Here is a 25713-nt window from a genome sequence, read left to right as displayed (position 1 = left end):
CCTTCCCACCCCCCAGTCCCACAGTCTGGCCCTGCCTCCTCTCCATCCTACCTGGCCGATGCTCATTGTACTCACTTGGCTGCATCCCTTACCCCCTTTTCAATCCCCCAAAGTCACCCTGCTCCCTCCCACATCAGTGCCATTTCCTCCACCTGCAGCACCCTCTCCAGCACCTCCCCACCGGGTCAGTGCCTATCCATCCTTCAAATCTCAGGAGTCTCTTCCCCGGGGGCTCAGCAGTAGCCAATGCAGGAGACGTGGGTTCGATCCCTGGGTGGGGAAGATCCCCTGGAAGGAGAAATGGCAACCCACACTCCAGTATTCTTTCCTGAAGAATTCCCACAGAGGAGCCTGGCAGATTACAGTCCATGGGGTCAAAAAGAGTCAGACATGACTGAGCACACATGTACCACCCTGGGGAAGTTTCTTGGCCTTGGCCAGGGTCACATCTCTCTATAATATGTGAGTGACCCTTACTATGACTGTTTTCTGTTTGGGGTATTTTTTTTTTAATTGGCTGGCACCGCTGTCCAATGAATGAGCTAAGAGGACGGAGACTGTGTCTGTCCTGACCATGCCCACACCCCTAGTGTTGACCCCAAGGCCCAGCAAAGAGGGGTATTAGGCAGATGCTTGTGGAGCAGGTGAATGGGTGGACTTACACACAGATGCTTATGGAAATGGATGGGTGCATGAAAGGATGGCTGGATGAATGTGCAGATGAGAATGTCTGTCCTTGGGTGGGCCAATGCACGGACTTGCAAGGAGTCCTAGTTTGTAGTCCCCTTTCTGCCGCGGCTGGCTGTGTTGTCTTGGGTAAGCCACTACCTGTCTTGTATCCTTGGTGCTTAGAAAAATTACATGAGTGGAGGGAATTTTTTCAAGATACGGATTTCTTGTGTTCCAAAATTTGGGAAATGGGAGATTGGGAGTTGCAGGAGTTCTCTTGCCATCTCACAACATAGCTGTGCAACTCTGGACAGCACACTTCACCTCTCTGAGCCTCAGCTGGCATTCCATGAGGTGGGTGGGGGAGGCAAGGGGCAGGACCCTCCAGCAATGAGAGTCCTCACGCTTGCTTCGGTCTGTTTATTCAAGAGAAACATTGTCTTCAGAGAGGAAGCAAGCAAATCCCCTACTGAATTATTTCGCGGTTGGACGAGCTGCCTCCCGATTCCCCCTTGTCCTGGATAGCAGCCCCAGCAGCAGCTCTCCAAAGCCAGAGTACCAAAGCATGTCAGGGAAGAAAGAATGAGAGGAAGGCCAGGACCAGGAGCTGGGAAACCACTGATCACACCATCCAAACTAACACATCTCCTTTTGCAGATTTCTCCAAGGGCAGCTCTTGCAACCTCAGCTCCCTCCTCTGTGAAACGGGGAGGACTTGGTGGGGATGAGCCTGAATGGCCCTCAAGGCTCTCATGATTGGATTCTCTCTTCTCCCATCCATCCGGGGCTCTGCTCTCCAGGCTGACCCTGGGATCCAGCTTAAGGCAAACTCCTCCCTCTGCCGGCGCCCGGGTCTGACTCCCTTTCTGAGACCCTCCCTCCTTGTTCCTCTTCCTTCTCTCTCCCTCCCCCTCCCTCTCCATCCTCCCAAAAGCTGAAGAAGCTGGGAACTCTCTTCGGGCAGCAGACCCAGTTCCATTTACTACTATGTGACTCTCATCAAGTGGTGTCCACAGGCCAAACCTCCTTTTCCGCACCCCCAACTCGGGTCTGATGGTCCTCTTCTCACAGGGTCGTTTTTGAGGCTTTGATGAGATTCTGGGCCGGATACATGGTAGATGTTTAATAAATGCCAGATCCCTTTTCTTCATCATTGTTCTCCTTCTCACTTCTCTCCTCCCTCCCTCTCCCCCTGCCCTCAAACAGCATCTTCTCTTTTGGTCCCTCTGCCCACAGCCCCGTGCCCCCTCCACCCCGCCCCACCCCACCTAGGAGGCAACGCTGCAGGACCCATTGGCGGGTCCTGGCCCCGGAGGGAGGGCTCTCGGGCGCACAGCGCCGTGTTAGCCGCCTGTGGAGTAATTCAGGTGAACGTGCTGTGTGAAACACAGGGCCTTTGAGCGTGCGACCCGGGGGGACCCTCAGAAGAAGCTGTAGGGACAAGACTGAAAAGGTTGTCACAGCTGCACTTAAGCATTTGACGGTCAGAACAGGAAGACTGGTGGGGCAGCCAGAAAGAGTGAGGCCTGGCTCCAAGGAGGAAAACAGCTGGTTTTCATTTTGCTCCTGTTCATCAGCTTTTCCAAAGACAAAATGATTTCCTGGCTCCCCCGGCCTGGGCTGGCCTGCACGCAGCCCAAAAGGAACAAGAAACTGAGCCCTGGCAAATAGTGTGGTCCTCCCCAAGTGGCTTGTGACTGCCTCTGGGGCCTGGAACCCCCCTCACTCCATCTCATGCCCTGGATTCTTCACCTGTGAAGTTGGGTGGGTGGGGGGTGGGTGACAGGGGCCTCTGGGCAATATTGAAAGCTCCCTTCGCTCAAGCTAAGTTCAGACTGCTTGAAGCAACTGGAGGCCCCCAGTAGGGTCAACTCAGAGCTGCCTTTCACAAGCACAATGACCCAACAGAGTGAAGGAACAGTTTGTCTCTAAATGAGGTACGATTCCAAACAGCCCGTGGCCTCGGGAACTCGCCCGGCGCCGTGTAGATGTTACATCTGTTCATTGCATCTTGTTGGAGAAGTGGCTTCACAACAAAGAAACTTGGAAGAGAATGGAATACAGACACTCGGAGGCCAAAAGGTCCTCCCTCCAGGCCTCCCTCCCCGCCGTCCTCCCTGGAGAGCTGGGTGGGGTGGGGCGGGGTGGTGGGGAGCGGTGTGTGTGGACACAAGAGGTGGGAGCCAGGGTGGGTGGGTGTGGATGGGTACCAAGGGAGCTGGGAGCCAAGTACATTTTCTCTGCCACTTTGGATCAGTTTTGAAAACTATTTGCATAGCTGCCTTTAAAGTCCTTAAGATGTTAACATGAATCTGCTGAGGGATATGCATATATGAATGCTCAAAACCCTAAGCCTCTGCGGCCTTCTTTGAGCCAGACAGACCTAGGTTCAAGTCCAGAATCCTAACAGAGACCAGCTGGGCATCCTTGGGCCAGTTACTTAAACTCTCTGAACCCCAGAAGCCTCATGCATAAAAGGGAAGTGTAATTGTACCTAATTCGGGCCTGGCTGCCGTGAGGGATAAATGAGATACACATGTAAAGTGCTTAACATAGACGTGCTAAATAAATGTAGGTTACCAGGACAGTGTAGAATATTCTCCGCAGAGGCATTCTCCATGACAGAACAGCTCTGTTCTTTTCTGGAGATTCTGCCCCGCGGCTGGCTGTGTGACGCTGGGTAACTTCCCCAATCTGAGCATCACCTTTGTCATTTGTAAGTGGGATGCTGACAGTACAGCACAGCCGCAGAAAAGACAGTGTGACTGCCCACAGGAGGAGTCCTGGGCCCAGGGCACCACCACCCCCTGCTGGGCCCGCCCCCCCCCACCCCCACCCCCCCAGGCCCTGCATCTCAGGAGCACAGTCCAAAGAGCCAGGCTCCAGATTCTGCTTCTGGAGGGACTGAGCCCTCGGAGGCATCTTTGGTCCTTGAGGTGCTCCCAGGTTGCTTCCTGCATCTGATTTTGGGCTAGCCTCCAGCAAGGCTCTGAGGAAGTTGAGAAAGAAGAGATCCCACCCCCCACCCCCTACCCACCATCCACCCCCTGCCCCGGAGCATCACCAGCCAGTCAGTGGATCAGGAAAGAGGGAGGAATTGCTGTGATGGAGTGAGTAGGGGGTTGCCCACCTCTAACCAGCCCCAGGGAAACAAATACAAAGTGAGGACAGGGCTTGGGCAAGGTGCTGGCAGTATGACCCCACCCTCAACACAACATTGCCCTGGAGGGTTCTAGGGTGAGCTGTTTCCTGTCACACGCCCTCTGAAAGGTCTTTTCTTTCTCCATTCCTTCCCCCACAAGACCCAAGTAGCCCTGTAGCAGCTGTAGCCCTGCTTCTCTTGCCCCTGTTAAAAAGCCCCATGCCCTCCTCAGGACCTGTTGTCTATCTTTCCAGCTGATCTGAAAGTCAAATGCATGGTCCCAGGAGTTTCTGTGCTCATATGTCACCTTCTCTTCCCAGGTGACCTGGAAAAGGTGTGTGCATTCCAACACACCCTAGACCCGAAGAATGGCTTCAGAGCAGGATTTCTGGCCAGCTATTAATATAGGGCTCTGTGGTGAAGCGTGATCTACATCACACTGGCTTGGCTCTGACCTCCTCTCCTCACACCAGAAATGGACCTTGCAAACTGTCTGTGTCATGCCTGGAAAGTGCTCAGGTAGGTAACTGAATCCCTCTGTCTTATGCCCATCCTAGTTCATGGCAGTGCTTCAGAAAATTTTCCCTTTTTTCCTTTGTGTTGGTCAAGGCAAGTCTCCGAAGATGTACAGGATACTGGTCCAAGCCTGAGCACTGCAGCATGCTGTGCCCACCACGCCCCTGGAGGAAAGGCATTCCAAACCCTGGATTCCCAGCTCAAAAACACTGCTCAGCCCCACGTAAAATACAGTGGGCATCTGTGCGTTGCCCAAGAGGTTCCTGTTGTGGTGTCCAGAAGGCATAGCTTTGAGTCTCCAAGGTTGGGAGTGTCCACTGTGGGGGGTGTGGGTAGGGTTCCTGCCATGGTCTCAAGAAGCTGTAGCTTTGAGCCTCCTCCAAGGTTGGGAGCATCCACTGGGGGATTTCCGGGCGAGGCTCAGAGCATGCCAGTCTCCCTCTCGTTCATGGATGACATCTTGGTAAAGCTCCTGTGGCTGGGGTAGGAGGAATGGCCTGTGTCCTCACTTAGGGCATTGACCAGACGGGAGAAGAGGGCCACCCTGAACTTCTTGAAGTCCTGACCCATGAAGACGTACAGAATGGGGTTCATGCAGCTGTTGGCGATGGCGATGGCAGTGGCCAGGGGCACGCCCAGGCTGAAGACGGAGGGAGGCACGGAGCCACGACGGAGCTCCAGGAGGTAGAAGGCGTGGTAGGGGCACCAGCAGAGGAAGAAGGTGACAATGATGGTCAGGATGATCTTGAAGGGCTTCTTGGTCTTGGCCAGGCGGCTGCGCTGCAGCTTGTAGACAATGGTGAGGTAGCAGGCGGTGGTGATGAGACCCGGCACCAGGAAGCCACAGAGGAAGCGCGTGATGGTCACCACCTTGTGCCGGCCAGAGCCCACCGGGTCCACCTGGGGGTGAGCCGGCCACGGCGAAGAGACGGCGGCCGACAGGCTGAAGTTGTTAAAGCAGGATATCTTCCCGTGCAGGCGGGCCGTGTCCCGGAAGACGAGGGACGGGGAACTCAAGAAAAAAGCCAGGACCCAGATGACCAGGCAGGCCGTGTAAGCGAGCCGGACGCTGCGGTGGTTCTGGGACCAGACGGGGAGGAGCACGGAGACGCAGCGGTCGAAGCTGATGACGGTCAGCAGGAAGACGCTGGTGAACATGTTGTGGATGAGCAGGAAGTTGCTGATCTTGCACATGGCCGTCCCGAACACCCAGTGGTAGTCCAGGGCGGCGTAGGCGATGTGGACCGGGAGGAAGACGTTGAACAGGAAGTCGGCCACCGCCAGGTTGAGGAACCAGACGGTGTTCACCGTCCTCTTCATCTTGCACGTGATCATGACGATCACCAAGCCGTTGCCCAGGATCCCGAGGAGGCAGATGATGCTGTAGACCGCCACCAGAAGGATCCTGACCACTCTGCCTTCCAGGGGGGATAACTCCTCCAGAACGACGATGGGGTCCACGTCATCGGGGTAGTCCTCGTAGGAGGCGTTGTAATCCTCAGCCTCCATTCTCTGCCAGGGGAGACAGGGGGCGTGAGGGAACTTTGATTAGAACTGGCTTTAAAGGGCTTCCCTGGTGGCTCAGCAGCAATGAATCTGCCTGCCGATGCCGGAGACGTGGGTTCGATCGCAGATCGCGGAAGATTACACGTGCGGAGGAGCACCTAAGCCCGTTCACCACAACTATTGAGCCTGTGCTCTAGAACCCGAGCGCTGCCACTACCGAGCCTGCAAGCCCTGGTTACTGAGGCCCGTGCGCCTGTGAGCCTGTGAGAAGCCACCACCACGAGAAACCTGTGCGCCAAAACAGGGAGGAGCTCCCACTCGCCGCAACTAGAGAAGAGCCCACACAGCAACGAAGACTCAGCACAGCCAAAATGAATAAATTCTAAAAAAACAAAGGGCTACTGGCGTTTGTTGGGGAGGAGTGAACAATAAACAAACAAAACCATTGCGCCTTTAAAGCACTGGGTGAAGCGTTTGGGTTGATGTGTGCACTGATTTATCTACCACAGGGAACTATAACCAGCGAAATGTATAACTGGACTGAAGAGTTGACCACCACCAGCGAGACCAACAGTGTCCTCCCTGGCTGTGAGCAAGACCAGTTGGGTGGCTTTGCTATTTTTGACAAACAGCTCGCAGGCACCTCCTATATACCGGGTACTATTCTAAAGGGTTGATGTATGCAAAGTCCTTTCATCCTCATAACAACTCAGTGAAGTGGTTACAAACCCCATTTTACAGATGAGGAAACTGAGGCACAGAGAGCTTAAGTCACATGCCCAAGAGCACAAAGCTGGGAAGAGGCAGTCCATGAGTCAGGGCAGACGCTGACGCTTACCTTCTAGGCCACAGTGTTTTTGCTGCCTCTCTGGGACCCTCCCTTTTTCCTTTACAGTCTAATGGGAGACAAACACTCATCCAAAAATAAACAACCCTCAAATCGTGGAAAAATCACAGTGATGCTAAGCGCAATGAAGGAGAGGTGCACGGCGCTCTGAACCTGACTCTGACCAGATTCCCAAACCCAGGGGACAGCTGCGCCAACAGTGCCCCTGCCTCGTCCTGGCCTCCCACTGCTGCCCTTTGGAGAGAGGAGTTCAGACCACAAGAGCCCCTCACCGTTTCACCGTTATGTCCAAAGCTCTCCAGTGCTGGTCCCTGGCCGGTCAGCCCCCGCACACAGCTGGAAACACCTGCAGGGCAGAACAAGGCACAGCAGTTGGCTCTTGATCTAAGAACCAGAGGTCTGGGTGGACCCAGCTCCAGAGACAGAATGTACCAGTTACTCCCGCTTTATGGAGGAAGCAGAGGCTCAGAGACGCTTAGAGGCAGGCCCAGGGTTACCCAGATGGCAAGTGATGAAGTCTCATGAACTCAGATCAACAGCTAGACCCTTCATCCCAACCCCCATCTCCCCCTACCCCCCCCACCCCAGCACATCTGGTCAGCCTGCTGACTGTGTGACCTTCCCCTTGCTTACCCTTACCTTGGAAGTAATAGCGTTATCACTACTGGCATTTGTTGGGGAGGCACGAACAACAAACAAAAAAACACTGCACCTTTAAAACGCTGGGTACAGTGTTTGGGTTGATGTGCCCATTGATTTATCTATCACAAGGAACTACAACCAATAAAACGTTTAACTAGATGTAGGCGTCAGAGCCAACCCAAACCAGGGCAGAAACTGCAGACCAGCAGAGTCAATGGGCTTGAGGCCTCTGACCTGCAACTCTGAGCTTCCTTGTGGCCGCATCAGAAAGGGAAATGTGATCCGTGGTAGAACTTCATTTATGGACATGGGGGAAGCAGCTTAGGGGGTAGTGTTGTTCCCTCACCCTGGATTCTCCAGGGCATTTCTCACTGGGCAGGGGCTTCGCTGAAGGGCACGTGACAGAGGCAGCGGGTAGCGTCACTGTCCAGGGCTGATACAGCATCCCAGGGGTGATTTCCCACTGGTGGCTGCTTGTGGGGGCCTTGAAGGCAAGGGAAAGGGGAACTCCATGGGAGGACCAAGACGTGATGACAGTCTGGGCTCTCAGGATTCAAAGTGAAGGCTTGGAGAGCTCAGAGAAGTGGTACTGGGACTCTGAATTCCTCAGGCAAGCAGGGGGAACCCAAGAGAGTTTTCACTCGGGATCCTTGGAAGTCAGGCTCTGGAGTCAGATTTCCCAGCTGTGTGGCCTTGGGCAAGTTGCTTCACCTTTCTGAACCTCGGTTTTCTTACCTGGAAGCTACTGATATCCTTGCAAGGCTGTTGCAGAGCACAGGGGCATATAAGAAGCCCCAACGACCTGGCTCTTGAGAAACCTATATGCAGGTCAGGAAGCATCAGTTAGAACTGAACATGGAACAACAGACATTCCAAATAGGAAAAGGAGTACATCAAGGCTGTATATTGTCACCCTGTTTATTTAACTTATATGCAGAGTACATCATGAGAAACCCTGGGATGGAAGAAGCACAAGCTGGAATCAAGATTGCCAGGAGAAATATCAATAACCTCAGATATGCAGATGACACCACCCTTATGGCAGAAAGTGAAGAGGAAATAAAAAGCCTCTTGATGAAAGTGAAAGTGGAGAGTGAAAAAGTTGGCTTAAAGCTCAACATTCAGCAAACAAAGATCATGGCATCCGGTCCCACCACTTCATGGGAAATAGATGGGGAAACAGTGGAAACAGTGTCAGACTTTATTTTTCTGGGCTCCAAAATCACTGCAGATGGTGATTGCAGCCATGAAATTAAAAGACGCTTACTCCTTGGAAGGGAAGTTATGACCAACCTAGATAGCATATTCAAAAGCAGAGACATTACTTTGCCAACAAAGGTCTGTCTACTCGGAGCTATAGTTTTTCCAATAGTCATGTATGGATGTGAGAGTTGGACTATAAAGAAAGCTGAGTGCCAAAGAATTGATGCCTTTGAACTGTGGTGTTGGAGAAGACTCTTGAGAGTCCCTTGGACTGCAAGGAGATCCAACCAGTCCATCCTAAAGGAGATCAGTCCTGGGTGTTCATTGGAAGGACTGATGCGAAGGCTGAAACTCCAATACTTTGGCCACCTCATGTGAAGAGTTGACTCATTGGAAAAGACTCTGATGCTGGGAAGGATTGAGGGCAGGAGGAGAAGGGGACGACAGAGGATGAGATGGCTGGATGGCATCACCGACTCGATGGACATGAGTTTGGGTGATCTCAGGGAGTTGGTGATGGACAGGGAGGCCTGGCGTGCTGTGATTTATGGGGTCACAAAGAGTCAGACACGACTGAGCGACTGAACTGAACCCACTCCAATATCCTTGCCTGGAGAATCCCATGGACAGAGCTGCCTGGAGGGCTACAGTCCACAGGGTCACAAAGAGTTGGACACGACTGAAGGGACTGAGCACGCACACACGCACCCTCACACCCAGGTTGCTCTGACTCACCTGCTCTTCACCGCCTGGTTTTCCAGGAAGTGGGCACTCCTTCCTGTGTCTGTTCGCACCCTTGCTGATGCCCCAGGGACCCCAGCTCCACCCTCCCAGGACACCTCCTCTTTGCTGACCTTTCTTGGCTCCTCGAGGAACCTATGTCCCCAGTTTTCAGGATGATCTGAGGTCTAGGGCACAGCTGGGAATCGTTTGCCAAGCTGACGTTGTCTATCACAGTCCAGGCGGGCAGGTGAGTCTGGCCAGACTGTCCCTCTTTCTGCCCTTGGCTCCCCAGGAGCCCAGGGAACAGACAAGCTGTCCTGGCTCTGCTCCCAGATTCCTCCTGTCATCTCCAACTTGTGCCCTTTGGGACCAGGGAGGAGGCGGCGGGGTTGGGGGGAGATTCCCTGTGTCACCCGAGCAAGTCGCCTCCCCATCTCTGAGCCTCAGTTGTGCCATCTGCAAAATGGGGCTGATAGAAACCCTGCCCTACCGACTTCTCAGGACCACCGGGAGGACGAGTTAAGGCCCTCCAGCTTGCCCCAGGCTCGGCGAGGACGACAGGGAAAGACCCAGGCAAATCAGGGTCAAAGTCCTGGGAGGTCTGAGAGCTCTGTTTTGTGAAAAGACAAAGTGTCCAGAAGTAAAGCAACTAAAACCTTTTTTTGGCCAACACCTCAACTTGCGGGATCTTAGTTCCCTAATCGGAGATCAAACCTGGGCCCTTGGTATTAGGAGCGCAGAGTCCTAACCACTGGACCATGAGGGAATCCCCTAAAACCTTTTTGACCAACATATTTGCTACACGGCACCTACCAAAAATCAGCATCACTCTCTTTAATTTCCTCTACAACTTCAGACTCAGCCCTGAAACCAGGCGCCTCTCTCCAGGAAGGTTTCTCTTGGTGTCCCCCCACCCTCGTGGAGTTCCCATCCCAAGGCCACCAGTATGAGGCCTTACACCAAGGCCACAGAAGTGAAGCCCACAACCAAGGTCACCTCTGAAACTGACTGAGCCCCCTCTGTAACCGTTGCCAGAAGCCCCCCTGATCATCACCAGCAGATTTCCTGACCCCATATCAGGCAAAAATGCCCACCCCTGTACTCACCCTATAGCACCCTGAGCAATCACCTAATGCCAGCTTTCCAGCAGGAATTTCCTTTGTCCTGAGGCTATAAAATTGGCTACTAACCCACCAAAAGCGCTGGCTCTCGCTTGAGCCGGCCCGCTGTTCTCACGGTCAGCTCTCCCTGATCTGTCAGGAGGTCAGCCCGCTGTGCTCGCAGCACCCACGTTATCTCTGCTCTTTGTTCTTAATAAACTCACTCCCTGATGAAATGCTCTGTCTCTGGAAATTCTTTTCCAGACTACCATGACAACCCCCACCCCTTGTAGTGGGTTAAATCTTCCCTTAAAAAAAAAAAAGTTACATCCACCAGAACCTGTGAACGTGACCTTATTTGGAAAAAGGATCTTTGCCGATATAATTGATGTAAGGATCCCAAGATGAGATCAGCTTGGGAGAAGCTGGCCTCTAACCCCTAAGACAAGTGTCCCCATAAGAGGAGATGACAGGAGATTTGACAGGGGAACAGAGAAGCCACGTGAAGAGGGAGGCAGAGACTGGAGGGATGTAGCCAGGAGCCGAGGGACACCCAGAGCCCCAGAACTGGGGGACACAGAAGGGACCCTCCCCAGAGCCTTCCAAGGAAGCTCAGCTTGAGACGGCTCGACTGCAGACTTCTGGCCTCCGGTGGCACAAGCGAGTGTGCATTTCAGTCGTTTTAAGCCGCCCAGTCTGCAGTAATCCATAATAGCAGCGCAGGACACTGACACACCCTTCGTTCAGGCTCCCAGGGCGCCTGGCTCCCTACTCCAGGACCCATGGCATTTATATGCTTATTACTGGCTTTTACACACAGCATATGAAAAAGCAGAGATATCAGTTTGCCGACAAAGCTCTGTCTCTAGTCAAAGCTATGGTTTTTCCAGTAGTCAAGAATGGATGTGAGAGGTGGGCTATAAAGAAAGCTGAGCGCAGAAGGATTGATGCTTTCGAACTGTGGTGTTGGAGAAGACTCTTGAGAGTCCCTTGCACAGCAAGGAGATCCAACCAGTCCATCCTAAAGGAAATCAACCCTGAATATACATGGGAAGGACTGATGCTGAAGCTCCAATACTTTGGTCACCTGATGCGATGAGCCAACTCATTGGAAAAGACCCTGATGCTGGAAAAGATTGAGGGCAAGAGGAGAAGGGGGCGACAGAGCATGAGATGCTTGGATGGCCTCAGTGACTCGGTGGATGTGAATTTGAGCTAACTCAAGAGCTAGTGAAGGACAGGGAAGCCTGGTGTGCTGCAGTCCATGGGGTCGCAAAGAGTCGGACACGACTCAGCGACTGAACAAAACGACACACCTGACTGGACTGCAAGGTACCTGGGGGTGAGGACTGGTCTCATTCAGCTCTGTGTCCAGGTCAAGGAAGAAGGTGGGCACTAAGCGGGTCCACAGGATATTTCGACATCCTCATGGTTTCCCCCTGTGTGTGTCGGCGTCCTAATCACCTTTTCATAGAAGGGCATCAGGCAGGTTGGGTTAAGCATCCCCCCAATGACCTCACTTTACGCTAATCACCACTTTAAAAGCCCTGTCTCCTATAGAGACCGGACATGTGGACACAGAGGGAGAAGAAGAGAGTGGGATGAACTGGGAGAGCAAAACAGGCATATACACACTATTGGGTGTAAAATAGCTCGCGGGAAGCTGTATAGCACGGGCAGCTCAGCTCAGTGCTCTGTGATGACCCAGAGCGGTGGGAGGGAGGCTTCAGAGGGAGGGATGGATGTATACATCCAGCGGATTCACTTCTCTGTGCAGCAGAAACTAACACAGCGTTGTAAATAACTATGCTGCTGCTGCTAAGTCGCTTCAGTCGTGTCCGACACTGTGTGACCCCATAGACGGCAGCCCACCACGCTCCCCTGTCCCTGGGACTCTCCAGGCAAGAACACTGGAGTGGGTTGCCATTTCCTTCTCCAATGCATGAAAGTGAAGTCGCTCAGTCGTGTCCGACTCCTGGCGACCCCATGGACTGCAGCCTACCAGGCTCCTCTGTCCATGGGATTTTCCAGGCAAGAGTACTGGAGTGGGTTGCCATTGCCTACTCCGGTAAAGTAACTATACTCCAATATAAAATATATTTTAAAAAAATAAAATTTTTTAAGCCCTGTCTCCAAATACAGTCATAGTCCCAAAGTACTGGGAGTTAGGACAGCAGCTTAGGAATTTGGGGGAGGAGGCGCGATTCCAGCCCACAACACCTCCACAGTTGCCCTCTACTGTTAGAACTTAACCTTGCTATTTGCTCTTCTTCCAGTTCGCTTCCTCTGCACTGGGACTGCCAGCTAGAATGTACACAGAGCATCTTCCTGCAAATCCAGAAAGACTGCAACCCCGGCAGAAAAAAATGGGCTAATGACCTAAACAGATAATGTACAGGAGGGAAGCCTTAAAGGAGGCGTTAGACAGACTGATGATCAAGGAGGTACAAATGAGAACCACCGAGAGGACTAGAAAGCTGGGATGGAGCCCGCGGGCTGGCAAAGGCTTCAGGCCACGCTTCGGGTGCCCGTAAGCCCCTGTGTGCCCCCCAGCCGCAGGAAGAATCGTGCTTCAGGATGCCCGTGTGCAGGATTGGTGGGTGGGGCGGGGGGCCAGGCATGCCTTATCTTGGATTCTCCAGGAGCAAACCTCACATCAGCCTTCCTGCAAACGTGATTATTAAGGAAGTGTTCCAGGAAACCCCAGTAAGTGACTGGAGAAGTAAGATTGGGAAAGGGAGGAGGTCGGTCAAGGGGGCAGCGCCAGGCAGAGGCCCAAGGAAGGTGGCCTTGGCTCAGGGCGGGGTCAGGAAACAATGGAGGTCACATTCCAGGAAGCTATTTATATCCCCCCATCCTGTCCTGCTAGGGGCACCGTCCCAGGCGCTGCCTGCCCACTGAGGGCAGTGCGCTGACAGAGCCACAGGTGCAGGCCATCAGGAAGCAAGAGCCTTGTGCGCTGTGACACCCAGGGATCCAGGGCTCTGGGCAGCGCACATAGGCATCTGCTGATGGCTGGAAGCTGGAGGCGGCTGACATCCATCTGCTGTGGGAGAGGCGACATGCGAAGAGGCAACGTGGGAAAGCCACAGAGCTAGGCAGCTGTTAGAGGCCGCAGATTAGCAAGTGTACAAACAGTACGCCCTGCATCTTAAAACCACCTACCCAGATAGCACCTAAGCACACTGAAAACTCGCATCTGAAAGCGGCCGCACAGCAACACAAAAGCACAGGGCAGAGTAACAAGACACACTCTGAACAGACTAGAGTGCCTCCGTGGGAAGGCACAGCGAGGAGGAACGGGGGATAAAGGAAATGAAGGAACATCAGACAAGCACGGGAGTTTCCGGAGGCCAGATGAGGGTGGGGTGGAAGGGTGTCATTATGGCAGACTTCTCTCCCCTCCTGAGGTCCAGGAAAACACAGACCAAACAAGCACAACACCCCAAACCCCTGCCTGGGGCAGTGAGCAGCCCACGCCCAGGCTGAATCCCTCATGAAGCCACACTGGGCAGGGAGCGGCCCAGCAAGCGGCTTTGGCCCTGCCTGGGGCCTTGAGAGCCCCTCCGTGCCAGCCGCCTCCAGCAGGCCAGGGATGAACCCGGACCAGCCCACGAGAGGAATAGCATCAGCCCAGTCCAAGCTGGCTGTGAGGTGGCCGAGGCCCGATTCCTCCTGCCGGGGACCGGACGCAGCAGGCAGGAGACCTGCATGTATGGTCCTGCTCCCCCCACCAGCTGGACCAGACCCTTACTGGGGAAGTGGCTGTGGTGGGGTGAGGGGGCAGGGTGTTAGGCCATATCTAGTTCCTCCCACCACAGACAGCAAAAACCTCAGGCAGATGTTTCTGGCTTCGTTTTTCTTAAACAAACACGTGTAGAGTCCTCACCAGATTCCAGGCATAGTTCTAAGCACTGTTACAGATGAGGAAACTGGCCCAGAGAGGTTAAGTAAGGTGCCCAAGGTCACACAGCTGGCTCAGCTCAGCAAGGTAGCTCCAGTTCCTCGAGAGGAAGCTCCGAGCCTGCTTCCTCCAACCCCCACTTCCAACCCCCACTCTCTTTCTTCGTCCACTGCTTCACCTCCCCAGAACATTCCAGAATCCTCCGGGGGTTGCCCTGGTAGGATCTCAAAAACCCCCACAGATTCGGGGTGTGCGTTCTACACACGGAGCAAGACGAGACTCCAGGTCCCCAGGGTTGTCCTCCGAGCCCCTCTGCCTCTAGGTAACGGCCCTAATGGAAGCGCATCACAGCCCAGGGGTCACATCCCACGTGCCCAGGAAAAGCCCTTCAGAGGCGGGGCTCGTGCATGCATCCATCCTTCAGGGACCTGTGGAGTCTCCTGCCCCCTGGCCCTGGAGGGGAGGCCAGGGTGCTGCGAGCACGGCTCTTCTCACCCGGAACCCCCGCCCCCGACCCTGAAGCCTGCACGGCCACTGTCACCTGTCCAGATTTACCGAGGGGACGCCCTAGGCCAGGCACCAGTGGGCGAAAGGGGACTTGCCTGCAGTCACACATCTGGTTAGTGGCAGGGCAGGGAGTTGAACCCTGGTCCTTAGGAATCCCCCCAGCTCCTCCAGCTGCCACCCACTGGTCTGTGTGCCCTGGGCTCAGGGGACACCAGGGCTGAGAGGCATTTGGGCAGCAGCTGTGGCCTTCTGCTTCGTCTCCATCTCCTGCTAGAGTCTGCAGAGGGCTCGCTCCCTTTCTGTCCGAGTCTGGTTCTCTCCCTGCTGGTTCCTCAGTCACCCTGTCCTGGCCTGGCTCCTTCTGTCTCGCCTTGTGCTTTTCCGACTCTGTCTGCCCTGTCTCTGTGTCTCCCTCTCCCTGCTCTTGCTTCTCAGTGCAGTCTCCCTGCCTTCTCTCTGTCTCCCTGTCCCCTCCCTCTCCCCTCATCTTCCCTCTACCTGTCCCCCCCAGAGGCCCAGCCACCCCTCACCTGTGAGCATCACTCACCTGTGTGCCAAGAACACCTAAACCGATGGCTGCCCCTCTCCCAGCCTGCTGCCTCCACTGTTGCCTCTCCAGCCCGGTCTAAGCTTCCTCCGGCGGCCCCCGGCCCCAGGCCGAATGCAGGGGTTTGATTAGGGTCCGTGGGCGTGGGAGCCCAGCGGGGAAACTGGAAACCCTTCCCTCAGCATTTGGCCGGGCTCCTGTCCCCTCTCTCACCTCCCCCATGGCCCACCCCTACAGTCTGGGCTGGGAGGCCCTGGAAGCCTCTCCTCCAGCCTTTTCAGCCTCCCAAAGGCTCTTAGGAGCTGAGAGGGCCCCCAGAGGCATCCTGTTTTGTAGCTGGGAAAACGGGGGTCCGGGAGAGGAACTGAACCTCCCTAAGCCTCAAAGAAGAGGGCCTCAGCCTGTCTTGTGTGTGATGTATCCCAGAGCCTAGAAGTTTGCCTGGCGCCTGGAACATCTTCGCTGCTCCAAGCCCGTCCCCCCTTATGGCATAGATTTGCAAATGAAGGCATAGAGAGCTGAAGTGACTCTTACAGACTCACACAGCCTTGCAGCATCATCCCAGGGTTTGAACCAAGGACTCTCTGACCCCCCAACCTTGGCTCTTTCTACTTGCCAAGACCACAGCCTCAGCGAGCAGGTTTGAACCATAATGGGACCTTGCAGGCATGATTCTCCCATCACAAATGTCTCTCCTTGGCAGTATCCACACACCACCACCCAGGCCAGGCCCGCAGACTTTGGTCCTGTTATCTTGGCCTGCTGCCACAGTCCCCTGACTGGCCTCATCCTCCAGGGCAGAGCGAGGGGGTCTCCCAGCCCCCACAGACGGCTCTTGGAGATACCTCAGGGTTCCCATCCCTGGATCCGCAGGTCTGAGAGACGCAGGAACCGCGAAACCACATAGCGGCCGCGGCCGTTCCAGCCGCAGGACTGGCTGCCAGCACCCAGACAGAATTAGCCCTGTGTCGGGGGAAATTTTCCTCCCCGGTCCCACGCCCACACGCGGGAGCTCTGGCTGAGTCACTGCAGCGAGATGGAAGGAGCTGGCCCGCTAACAGGAGGCCCCGTTTTCTTTGGGTTTGGATGGGGCTGTGTTTAGATGGGCACGCTCTGCAGCGGTAGGCAAAAGCTTATGCCCTTGGACATGAACGGTCCACTTGCCCAGAGGCCAGAGGCCCCAGGAAACCTCCAATGGCTGATGAGAGCACAGAAGCGGGAGACCCCCCAAATGTCCGCTGCACCACACGGCATCCCCCTTGTTAGAATGACCCATCCCTTCCCCGCAGTGTGCTCTGTCCCCCTGATCACTGCCCCCTGCTCTGTGCCCCCAGGCTGAGCTGTAGAAACACCGTCACTAGACTCCTTGCCCTCTGACCTCTAGCTGGGTTCATCCTTGAAGGCCCAGCTGGGGCTACAGGACAGGAAGAGGGCAAGTCAGGTGTCTATGGTCCCAGCGGCCTCCCTGCAGGGTCTCCATGAGTCAGTCCTGACTGCACAGCCTGGGTCCCAGGAACCAGTCCCTCCCCGACCTCCTGGCTAAAAGGGCAGGAGGGTCTCCTTGTATTCTCAGACCCGAAGTCCTGCCCATCCTTTATGCTTCTGATGAACATTTAGGCTAGGAAGGACTTAGAAAGGGTGGACAGCAAAACGCTCATCAAGACCCCGTGTGAGGGACTTCCCTTGTGATCCAGCAGTGAAGAATCTGCCTTGCAATACAGGGGACACGGGTTTGATCCCTGGTCAGGGAATTAAGATCCACATGGCCAGGAGAGACTAAGCTCGCTCGTCACAACTACTGACCCCATGGGCCACAACTGGAGGGTCCGTGGGCCACAACTAGAGGGCCCTTGTGCCACAACAAAGATGTTGTATGATACAATTAAAACCTGACGCAGTCAAACAAATCATTTTTTTAAAGTCCCCATTAAAAAAGACCCCGTTCGAGTGGGTCATCCATTTCCCTCTGAGACTCTGACCCAGAGTCCAGACTCTCAACACGCCCCCTCAAGACATTCCCATGTCTGTTTTCCTAAACAGCTCACAAATCCGCCCATCGTTTCTGCCCACCTGGCCGACTGCTAGAGACCCCCCAACCAGCATGCCGCTTCCACTCTGGTTTCATTTTCTGCCTCTCAGCTGGAGCGATCCTGTCAAAATGCAAGCCGCATCATAGCTCTCCCCGACTTGAAAGCCCTCGGCAGCTCCCGCTTTGTTCTTTATCCTTGTTGCTTAGTCGCTAAGTCATGTCAAACTCTTTGCCACCCATGGACTGTACGTAGTCCGCCTCTCTCCTCTGTCCGTGAGACTTCCCAGGCAAGAATACTGGAGTGGGTTTCCATTTCCTTCCTCCAGGGGGTCTTCCCCACCGAGGGATCAGCCTGCATCTCCTGGGTCTCCTGCATCTCCTGGGTCTCCTGCATTGGCAAGCGGATTCTTTACCACTAGTGCCACCTGGGCAGTGCTATTTTTTTCTGCAGACCTAACAGCTATTTCAGTCATGCAAGACCCCCAGCAGGAGCGCATGGATGTATGTCTCTCCTTCCAGGCCAGAAAGCCACTCCGGCCCCGACCATGGGTCCTGTGCACAAACTCAATGTGTTCTCCTGGACACTCAGCTTCCGTCCAAAGCTGTTGGGGAAATAGCCTGAGTCTCTCCCCTGGAAACACTGTCCCAGCCCCTGGAGGTGGCCTATACACAAGCTTTCTCCCGTGTTTGGAACCCCCTGGACTGGGAGGCCCGGCACCCCATTCGCTTAATCCCCTGAAGCCTTGAGTCGATTCATGTAAATAATCCCCTGAGCTGTGCACACAGCGTGCGTATCTGGAAGGCAGCAGGCACAGGGGTGTTTGTGTGAACCGAGCAGGATGTGGTTGGAGGAGGCTGACAGCGGTGGTCGCCTTCTCCCCGAGCCAGGAGCTGGCCACGGCCATACCCTCAGTGTCCTGCTCACAGCGTGGGCTTGGAGCCCAGACACTGAGCGGCCCTGGGCGCTCTGGGAGTTTCCTGCCCCTGCCCCTGCTAGATCCAGGCCAGCACAGGCTACCTTTGGTCCTGCATCTAACACAGCTCCAGAGCAAGACTTCTTCTCTGAGTACCTTGAGACACGTGGAAGGAGGCAGGCGAGGGCCCAGTCCCCATCAACAGCGCCCCCACCTACTATGGGGGAGAAGGCAAGGCAGCCGGGCATCGGCCTCATCTGCCCCCACAGTCCTTCTTTGCTGCCCCTCCCTTTCTGCTGCTTCAAAAGCCTCACCAGGCCCTTGGAAGTCACCCCAGAGACCCAGCTGGATGTGCTGGTAAAGAGTCTTGGACCCTCAAACGCCAGGGTTAAATATAATTCATAATAGTCACCAAAGTATCAATATTTTATTGAGCACCTACCATGTGTGAATCTTCCCTGTAGCTCAGATGGTAAAGCATCTGCCTACAATGCAGGAGACCTGGGTTCAATCCCTGGGTCAGGAAGATCCTCTGGAGAAGGGAAAGGCAATCCACCCCGGTATTCTTGCCTGGAGAATCCCATGGACAGAGGAGCCTGGTGGGCTAAATTTCGTGGGGTCACAAAGAGTTGGACACAACTGAACAGCTAACACTGCTATTGTGTGTGCCAGGACACTGAGAAGCACCTTATGTGCATCATCTCACACAAACCCAGGGGGAGGGAGGTGGTTACTATGGCCATTTTAGAGCTGTGGAAGCTGAGGCCAGAGAAGTTAAGAGTCTTACTCAAGGTCACGTGGCTAGCAAGAGGCAGAGGTAGGATTTGAACCCAGATTAAGAACCCCAAGGCTCTCTCTTTTATACCTTACAAGATCTACTTGGCAAATGTCTTTAGATAAATCTCTGACCTTTTCGGGGCTTGGTTTCCCCAACTATAAAACAAGGAGGTTGGAGTTGATGGCGTCAAAGGCTCTCTTCCAGCTTTAAAATATGTTGTGGTTGAATGGACCAAGGGTCTGTCCCCAGCCTTGTGCCAGTAAAAAGACAGCATGGCTTGGCTCCATGCTGTGTGACCTCAGACAAGTTGCTTTACCTCTCTGAGCTATCACAAGGTTCCCAATAAAAAGTTCCTTTTCAGAAAATCCAAGGGGCTGGATGAAGCAATCTCTGTGGACCCCCTTGCAGATCTAAGATCTCTGGACCAGAAGTTCAAGGTGAAGTTACAAGCTTCTGCACCATCAAGACCTCGAGTCTGGGGTTCTTGCAGATTGTGATGATGTGGTCTCAGACTATCCCCCCAGCCCCTTCCCAGCTGCACAGTGGCTAAGAGCCCGTACTTGGGAGTCAGACAGACCAGGTTTAAAGGCCCTTCCTCGTTCAGTGACCATGGACACACCCCCTCTCTTCGAGTCTCAGTGTCCTCATCAATAAGACCGGGCTGATATTACCACCTCCTTCCTAAGGTTACTGTGAAATGAAATGATGATGTGAATGGTACCTGGCACACAGCAGGTGCTCAGCAAATGTTTGTGTAGAGAAAGCAGGTGGTGACATGTCTGTGAGAGCCAGCACCCTCACTGCTCGGTGGAGGAGAGAAAGCCAGGCTGAATATCCAGATTCGGAACCAAAGGAAAGAGCTGTGTTTTCCAGGAAACCCACGGGGCTCGAAAGTGAGCCCGGATGGGGTCTGGAAGCCGAGGAAGGCTGGGAGCCAGCCAGCGGTCGCTCCCAGGCTTCTCCACCCAGACCAGATGCCGCCTAGGGCCGGATGAGGAGACCATGGCTCCTGCCATGCCCGCCCCCTCTCAGCTCCGTTTCCCTTCCCGGTATACCCACATCCTCCACCAGAGCCTCTGAAAAGCATTTCTCAGCTTGAGTGTAGTCCCTCAGTTAAAACAAGCTTTGTCCCACCTCTGTCGACCCGGGGAATTAAGGATAACAAGGAGCTGGCCCGGGCTATGTGGCCCATTCTCCAATCTCCCATTTCCAACCTGGGACCTAGAGACACTGAAGATGAAGGGAAATGACCCATATGAAGGACGTAGCCAAACACCCAGCCCCCCGTAGGGTCTCAAATGATGTTTGATTCCCCCTAATGCCCATTTAACAGATGAGAACACTGAGATTCAAACAAGTTTCATGGTCTTTCCCAAAGTTACCTGGAAAGTGAGCAATTGTTGTTCCGTCGCTCAGTCATGTCTGACTCTTTGCGACTCCATGGACTGCAGCATGCCAGGCTTCCCTGTGTTTACCATCTCCTGCAGCTTGCTCAAACTCATGTCCATTGAGTCAATGATTCCGTATGACTATCTCGTCCTCTGTCGCCCCCTTCTCCTCCTGCCCTCAGTCCTTCCCCGCATCAGGGTCTTTTCTAACGAGTCAACTCTTCGCATCAGGTGGCCAAAGTATGGGAGCTTCAGCTTCAGCGTGGTATAATCAGGATCTCCAGGCTGGACTTCAGGATTCTCTTCTCCTGGTTGTCCCTGGAATCGTGTTCTGTATCACTTAGAACCAGGTTTCGACTCCAGCTCCAACACTTAGAGGCTGTGTAACCTCTCTGAGTCTCAGGCCCTCATCCACAGCCTCTTTCTCTGGGAGTTGTGAGGATTCGATAAAACCAGGCTGGTGAAATGCTTGGCATCCTGCCTGCCCTGATCATGGCTGCCAACACTATTCATGTTAGTAGTTATTAATTTTATGGGAAAGAGGATTCACCTCGCAGTGATGAAATTGGAAAACACATTCCCATTCTCTCAGTGGGGTCCATTATTTTAGAGTCCAAGGGGAATTTGGCAGGGTGTGGCCTTCTCTGGAACTCTGGAGGCAGGATCAGAGGTCAGGGAAAGTTTCAGCCACTCAGTCCTATCTGACTCTTTGCGACCTCATGGACTGTAGCCTGCCAGGCTCCTCTGCCCATGGGGATTCTCCAGGCAAGAATACTGGAGTGGGTTCCCATGCCCTCCTCCAGGGGATCTTCCCAACCCAGGGATCGAACCCAGGTCTCCTGCCTTGCAGGCAGATTCTTTGCCATCTGAGCCACTAGGGATGTCAGGAAATGTTGGGTTAAACTGGAGATGCCAAGAGGCTGCAGCATCCGATCCTGGACCCTCTCCCGGCCTGCTCCCATATCCCATCTGCTTGTCCCTGAACAGCCCTGAGGCCCCCGCACATCTGGCCATCAGCGGCCCCTCCCGGGCTCCTTGCTGGCTGCCCAAAGGCCCCATTTGCTCCAGGCCACCTTGTTCCAGAGACTTCCTGCCTCTGGCCTGGAATGTTCTCCCCCACTGGCCCTGTCACAGAAGGAAGTGTGCGCAGCATGGGCCCAGGGGCTTCAGGAGTGCGGTTTGGCACCTTTGTCTGGGAGAGGTCAGAAAACAGAAGCCCGATTGGAGAGGGAGGAAGGGGGAGGGAAGGCAGGGCGGGGTCCCTTCCAGACAGGCTGACTCAAACCCTCCTCCGGGAGGCTGAGAAACTTCCGACAAGATGGCCTTGATGTTGGGCTAACGGAAAGCTTGGAAGGCCAAGGATTCTTCCCTCAAGTTCTCTGATCCTCCTTTCTTCCTTCCTCCATCCTTTCAAGAATTATTTATTAAATGCCTATTGTGTCCCAGGCCCAGGGGCTACATCAGGGAACAAAACAGACACGCTGCTTCCCTGGAGGGGCTGGCATTCTCGAAGGTGTGGATCGTAATAAAGGAGACAAGAAGTCTGGAGTCAGACTGCCTGGGTTTGAATCCCTGCCCTGACACTCACCAGCTGTGCGACTGTGGGCAAGTCACCACACCTCTCTGTGCCTCGGTTTCCTCATCTGAAAAATGGGGGTGATAGCTCTTCCCTCCCAGGGTTGCTCCAGGGATTAAATGAGTTTACGCTGGGCATGTTCAGAAGCTGGTCTGGTTTGTTGGAAGCACTATGTAAATGCTGGGAAAATGAAATGAATATAACAGGTGGTGACATACGCTGTGAACTAAAATATAAAGAGGAGTGGGGCATAGAGATGAGGGCGGATGCTACTTCAGGCAGAGTGTTCAGAGAAGGGCTCTGATAGAGATTACCTTTGAGCAGACTTGAAAACAGGGAGAGGAAGATATATCACTGTCTGATGGGAGAGCTCTTCAGACAGTGGGAAGGGCCAGTGCAAAGGCCCTGAGGCAGAAGCAGGTTTCACAGGTTCAGAAAAGAGCATGGCTCCATTCATTCAAGCATCCATTCAAAAGGCAGCTTGTGAATATACCTTCTAAGAGCCACACACCTTATTGGAGGCTGTGGGAGTCTATGCTCCACAGTAGGGGAGGTGGGTGCAGGAACACGGCACAGTGAGTGCTCTGAGATACCACCTAAAATCCAGCCTTGCAGCTAACTAGCCCTCCTGGGCCTACATCACAGACCGGATGGGGTTCTTGGCAACTTCCCTATAGTTTCCTTGACTCTGGGGCAATGAATCAGCTGCAGTTCACCACAGAGCCTGCCCAGGCTCTATTGTCGAAACAAGAGCAATCTGGTGGGAGAAAGATGAACCAAGTCATTCTCACTTTCAGCTTTCATGGGACAGCGTGGATTCTTTGTAGAAGCGGAGAATGTTCCGAAGTTAGTCAATCATGCCTCCTGCCTGACCTTGTTGCTGGCTGAGTCTGTGGCCCTGGCTCTGTACAAAGCAAAGGGAAGGTGACCAGAGAAAGCAGGGGAGGCTTCTTGGAGGAGGTAACATTTCAGTTGAGACTTGGAGGGTATGAGCCTTTTCTTAATGGAGTGGTGGGGAGACAAGGCACCTTTGCAGAGGAAACTGCAAAGGTACAGCTGGGTAATGTGAGATTAGAGAGTGGGGGCAGGGGGGGGGGCAGGGATTTTGCAGGGAGGGCAGGAGATATGGCTGAGAAAAGAAGAGGGGTCAGATTATAAGACCTCCTGCAAGTCACCAAATTTATCCCGTGGGTAATAGGGGGTATGGGTGGATTTTAAGCAGAAAGGTGTCCATTTTTCTAAAACGACCCCAGCTGTAACCCACGTGACTGATATGGGGACTGCCTTGGAAGAGGAGAGACGAGGCAAGAGGCTAGCAAAGGGCCTGATGAGCTGACTGAAAATCCTCCAGCTCCAGGTCTACCCAGAAGCAGCAGTCTTTGGAGACTCCAGAAATCAAGGGCCCCCCTCACAGAGTCAGGGAATATGGCAATCTCCCCATTTTCTTGAGGAATTCTTCCTCAGCTCACATGGGCACATTTGCCTCAAAAGCTGTTTCCATGGCAACCGCCAATGCTCCAAGAAAAATCTTGGAATAGCAGAGAAGTGGGGACAGGATACACTGAGATGAGTCTTCACAGGAAAAGCCAGGTCACACTGGCCAGTCGCAGGGGCTGAGACTCAACCCCTGCCCCCAGAATCCCTAATGCCATGGATGAAATCTGATCACCATGACAACACTGATTCCCCATCCTTGGGCAATGCCAAGGAGCAATCAGAGCATACAAGGTATGTTCATGCTGGGATGCCAGTGGGAGGCAGTAAGTCCAGGAGCATGGGTGTAGACGAAAGAGCAGACTCTGGGGTCTGATTTTTGGATTCAGAAAGGCATCCTCCACCCAAAACTGGTGTCTAGTAAACCCTGCTGCTGGGCCTTGAAGTCCATCACTGGAGTTCTATTTTTAACTCCCCCACAATTAACTACAGTAAAAGTAATAATGGCCTGGGGGCTGACACCCCTCCCCTCCCACCCACCCCCCACCGCCTACCTGTCATTCACTGGCTCAGGTTGGTTCAGGGCTGGGTTGTGGGTGTGGAGAGAGGCAGGGAGAGAATGGTTTATGCTAAATGACAGGTTAATGGGACCTCCCAAGGATACAACTTGACCCCCCTCCCCATCTTCCACTCCAGCAAACCTGAGGAATACACTGAGTGCACAGCTTAGAGCTCAAACTGACACAACCTCCCATCCTGTCCCTGTCTTGCTGTGTGATTTTAGGCAAGCATTTTCCCTGTCTGGTCAGGCCAAACAACCAGCCCATCAAACTCAAGCTCTCACGGAGGCCGAATGGTGGAGGGGCTGAGTGCCCAGCTCAGGAGTCATGTTGCCTGGATTTAATCTTAGCTGGGGACCAGGGGAGAATCATTTACTTGCCTTGTGCCTTGGTTTCCCCATCTGCAAAGTGGGAGAAAATGAAGTGACTTCTCTTGCACTGCACTATTCTGGGATTAAATAACTAGACTTATGGAGAGTGCTTACATAGATCCTGGCTCTTGTTATCTCACTCCTGATGAAAACAAGGCCACAAGCGTGTACACGGGAGGCACGTGTGTGTGTGATCCTGAGGTTCCCCGGCTCTGGGCAGGGGAGGTCAAGGGGAAAGGGCAGCCCAGATCGGGAGGCCAGGTGGAGATAAGCGGCCGAGAGAGGAAGGGAGGGTCCCTGGGTGTGAGCACTGGACTCTGTTCCCTTTGGGCAGCCAGAGGGAGGTCGGTGACCTGCACGCACCCACGCAGGACGGGGCTGCAGGGTTCATGGGAAGCTGAGAGGGGCCGAACTCAGCACCCACATCCTTCCAAGACAACTTCTCTCTGTGCCCCAGGAGCCCAGTGCCCCAAGCGTGGTGTTCAAGGCCTCCAGGCCTTTGCTCTTGTGAGTCCCTCTGCTGGGGGTGCCCTTCTCCTTTCCTCTCACTCCTCCCAGCCTCAGTACCCCCTCTACACAAAGGCAGGCAGAGCAGCCGGCAAAGAGGTGAGAAGACAGGGAATGATGGTGCTGACACGCACCCGGCGCGCCTGGCTGGACACTCGCCTTCCTTATCTCCCCATCCTCATCCCCACCCAGGCGGGAATGCTTATCATCCTCACTCAGCAGGTGCTGAAACTCAGGCTCTGAAAGGAACCAGATCAGGGTCACCAGGCAGCCCAGGTGGAGGCAGGACTTGAACTTGGATCTGTGAGCCTGCAGAGCCCATGCTCCAGGGCACTCCAGCTGCAACCCACACAGCTGTTTAAGATGTTCCCCTGTCCTTATCACAGCGCTTCCAAGCCCCCTGCGTGGGCTGCCAGGCCTGCAAGGCTGTGACAAGTATCCTGCATCCATTCCTCTCTTGGGTCTTTCTGACATCCTTGGGTGACGTCCTGGGGTGGGAGGAGCCAAAACCACCCTGAGGCTGGGGTAGGGGGTGGTGATAACATTAACCCTTACTTGTCAGGCACCAACTGCATACCCAGTATCTCCACTCAGAGCAAATCTTCAAGGTGGGCATTTTTGTTCCCGTTTGGCAGATGTGGAAACTGAGGCACAGAAAGGAATGCCCAAGATCTCACACTTAGGAAGAGGCAGAGGTGAGATCTGATCCTGGGCTGTTCTGATGCCCACATCTTCAATCACTGTGACTCTGTGACCGCCCTTGGTGGCTGGGGGCTCCGCTGTGTGCAAGGCTCTTTGTTCGTGCACCTACTGACTCCCCCTGCCCCATGCACAGGGCAGGCAGGGCAGC

General features: G+C 54.2%; 1 protein-coding gene across 5 annotated transcripts in view; it reads right to left on the bottom strand.

The window, feature by feature from the left end:
* Positions 1 to 3748: 3748 nt before the first annotated feature.
* CMKLR1 (chemerin chemokine-like receptor 1) overlaps positions 3749 to 25713 on the bottom strand; it is a 42280-nt gene continuing 20315 nt past the window's right edge. For 2 of the 5 annotated variants that reach the window (XM_070769733.1, XM_019977929.2), the window contains 2 exons: positions 6953 to 7026; positions 3749 to 5839 (listed from right to left, as the gene is read on the bottom strand). In XM_070769733.1, the coding sequence (XP_070625834.1) occupies positions 4748 to 5836 (1089 nt within the window). In that variant the 5' untranslated portion in view covers positions 5837 to 5839; positions 6953 to 7026 and the 3' untranslated portion in view covers positions 3749 to 4747. Of the gene's footprint in view, positions 5840 to 6952; positions 7027 to 8057; positions 8141 to 16151; positions 23914 to 25713 lie in introns of those variants that run through there. The other 3 variants (XM_070769734.1, XM_019977930.2, XM_019977933.2) reach the window with 3 other exon arrangements.

Source organism: Bos indicus, chromosome 17 (genome assembly GCF_029378745.1).
Source record: "Bos indicus isolate NIAB-ARS_2022 breed Sahiwal x Tharparkar chromosome 17, NIAB-ARS_B.indTharparkar_mat_pri_1.0, whole genome shotgun sequence".
NCBI classification, from domain to species: domain Eukaryota; kingdom Metazoa; phylum Chordata; class Mammalia; order Artiodactyla; family Bovidae; genus Bos; species Bos indicus.
This window is presented reverse-complemented; position numbering and strand designations above follow the sequence as displayed.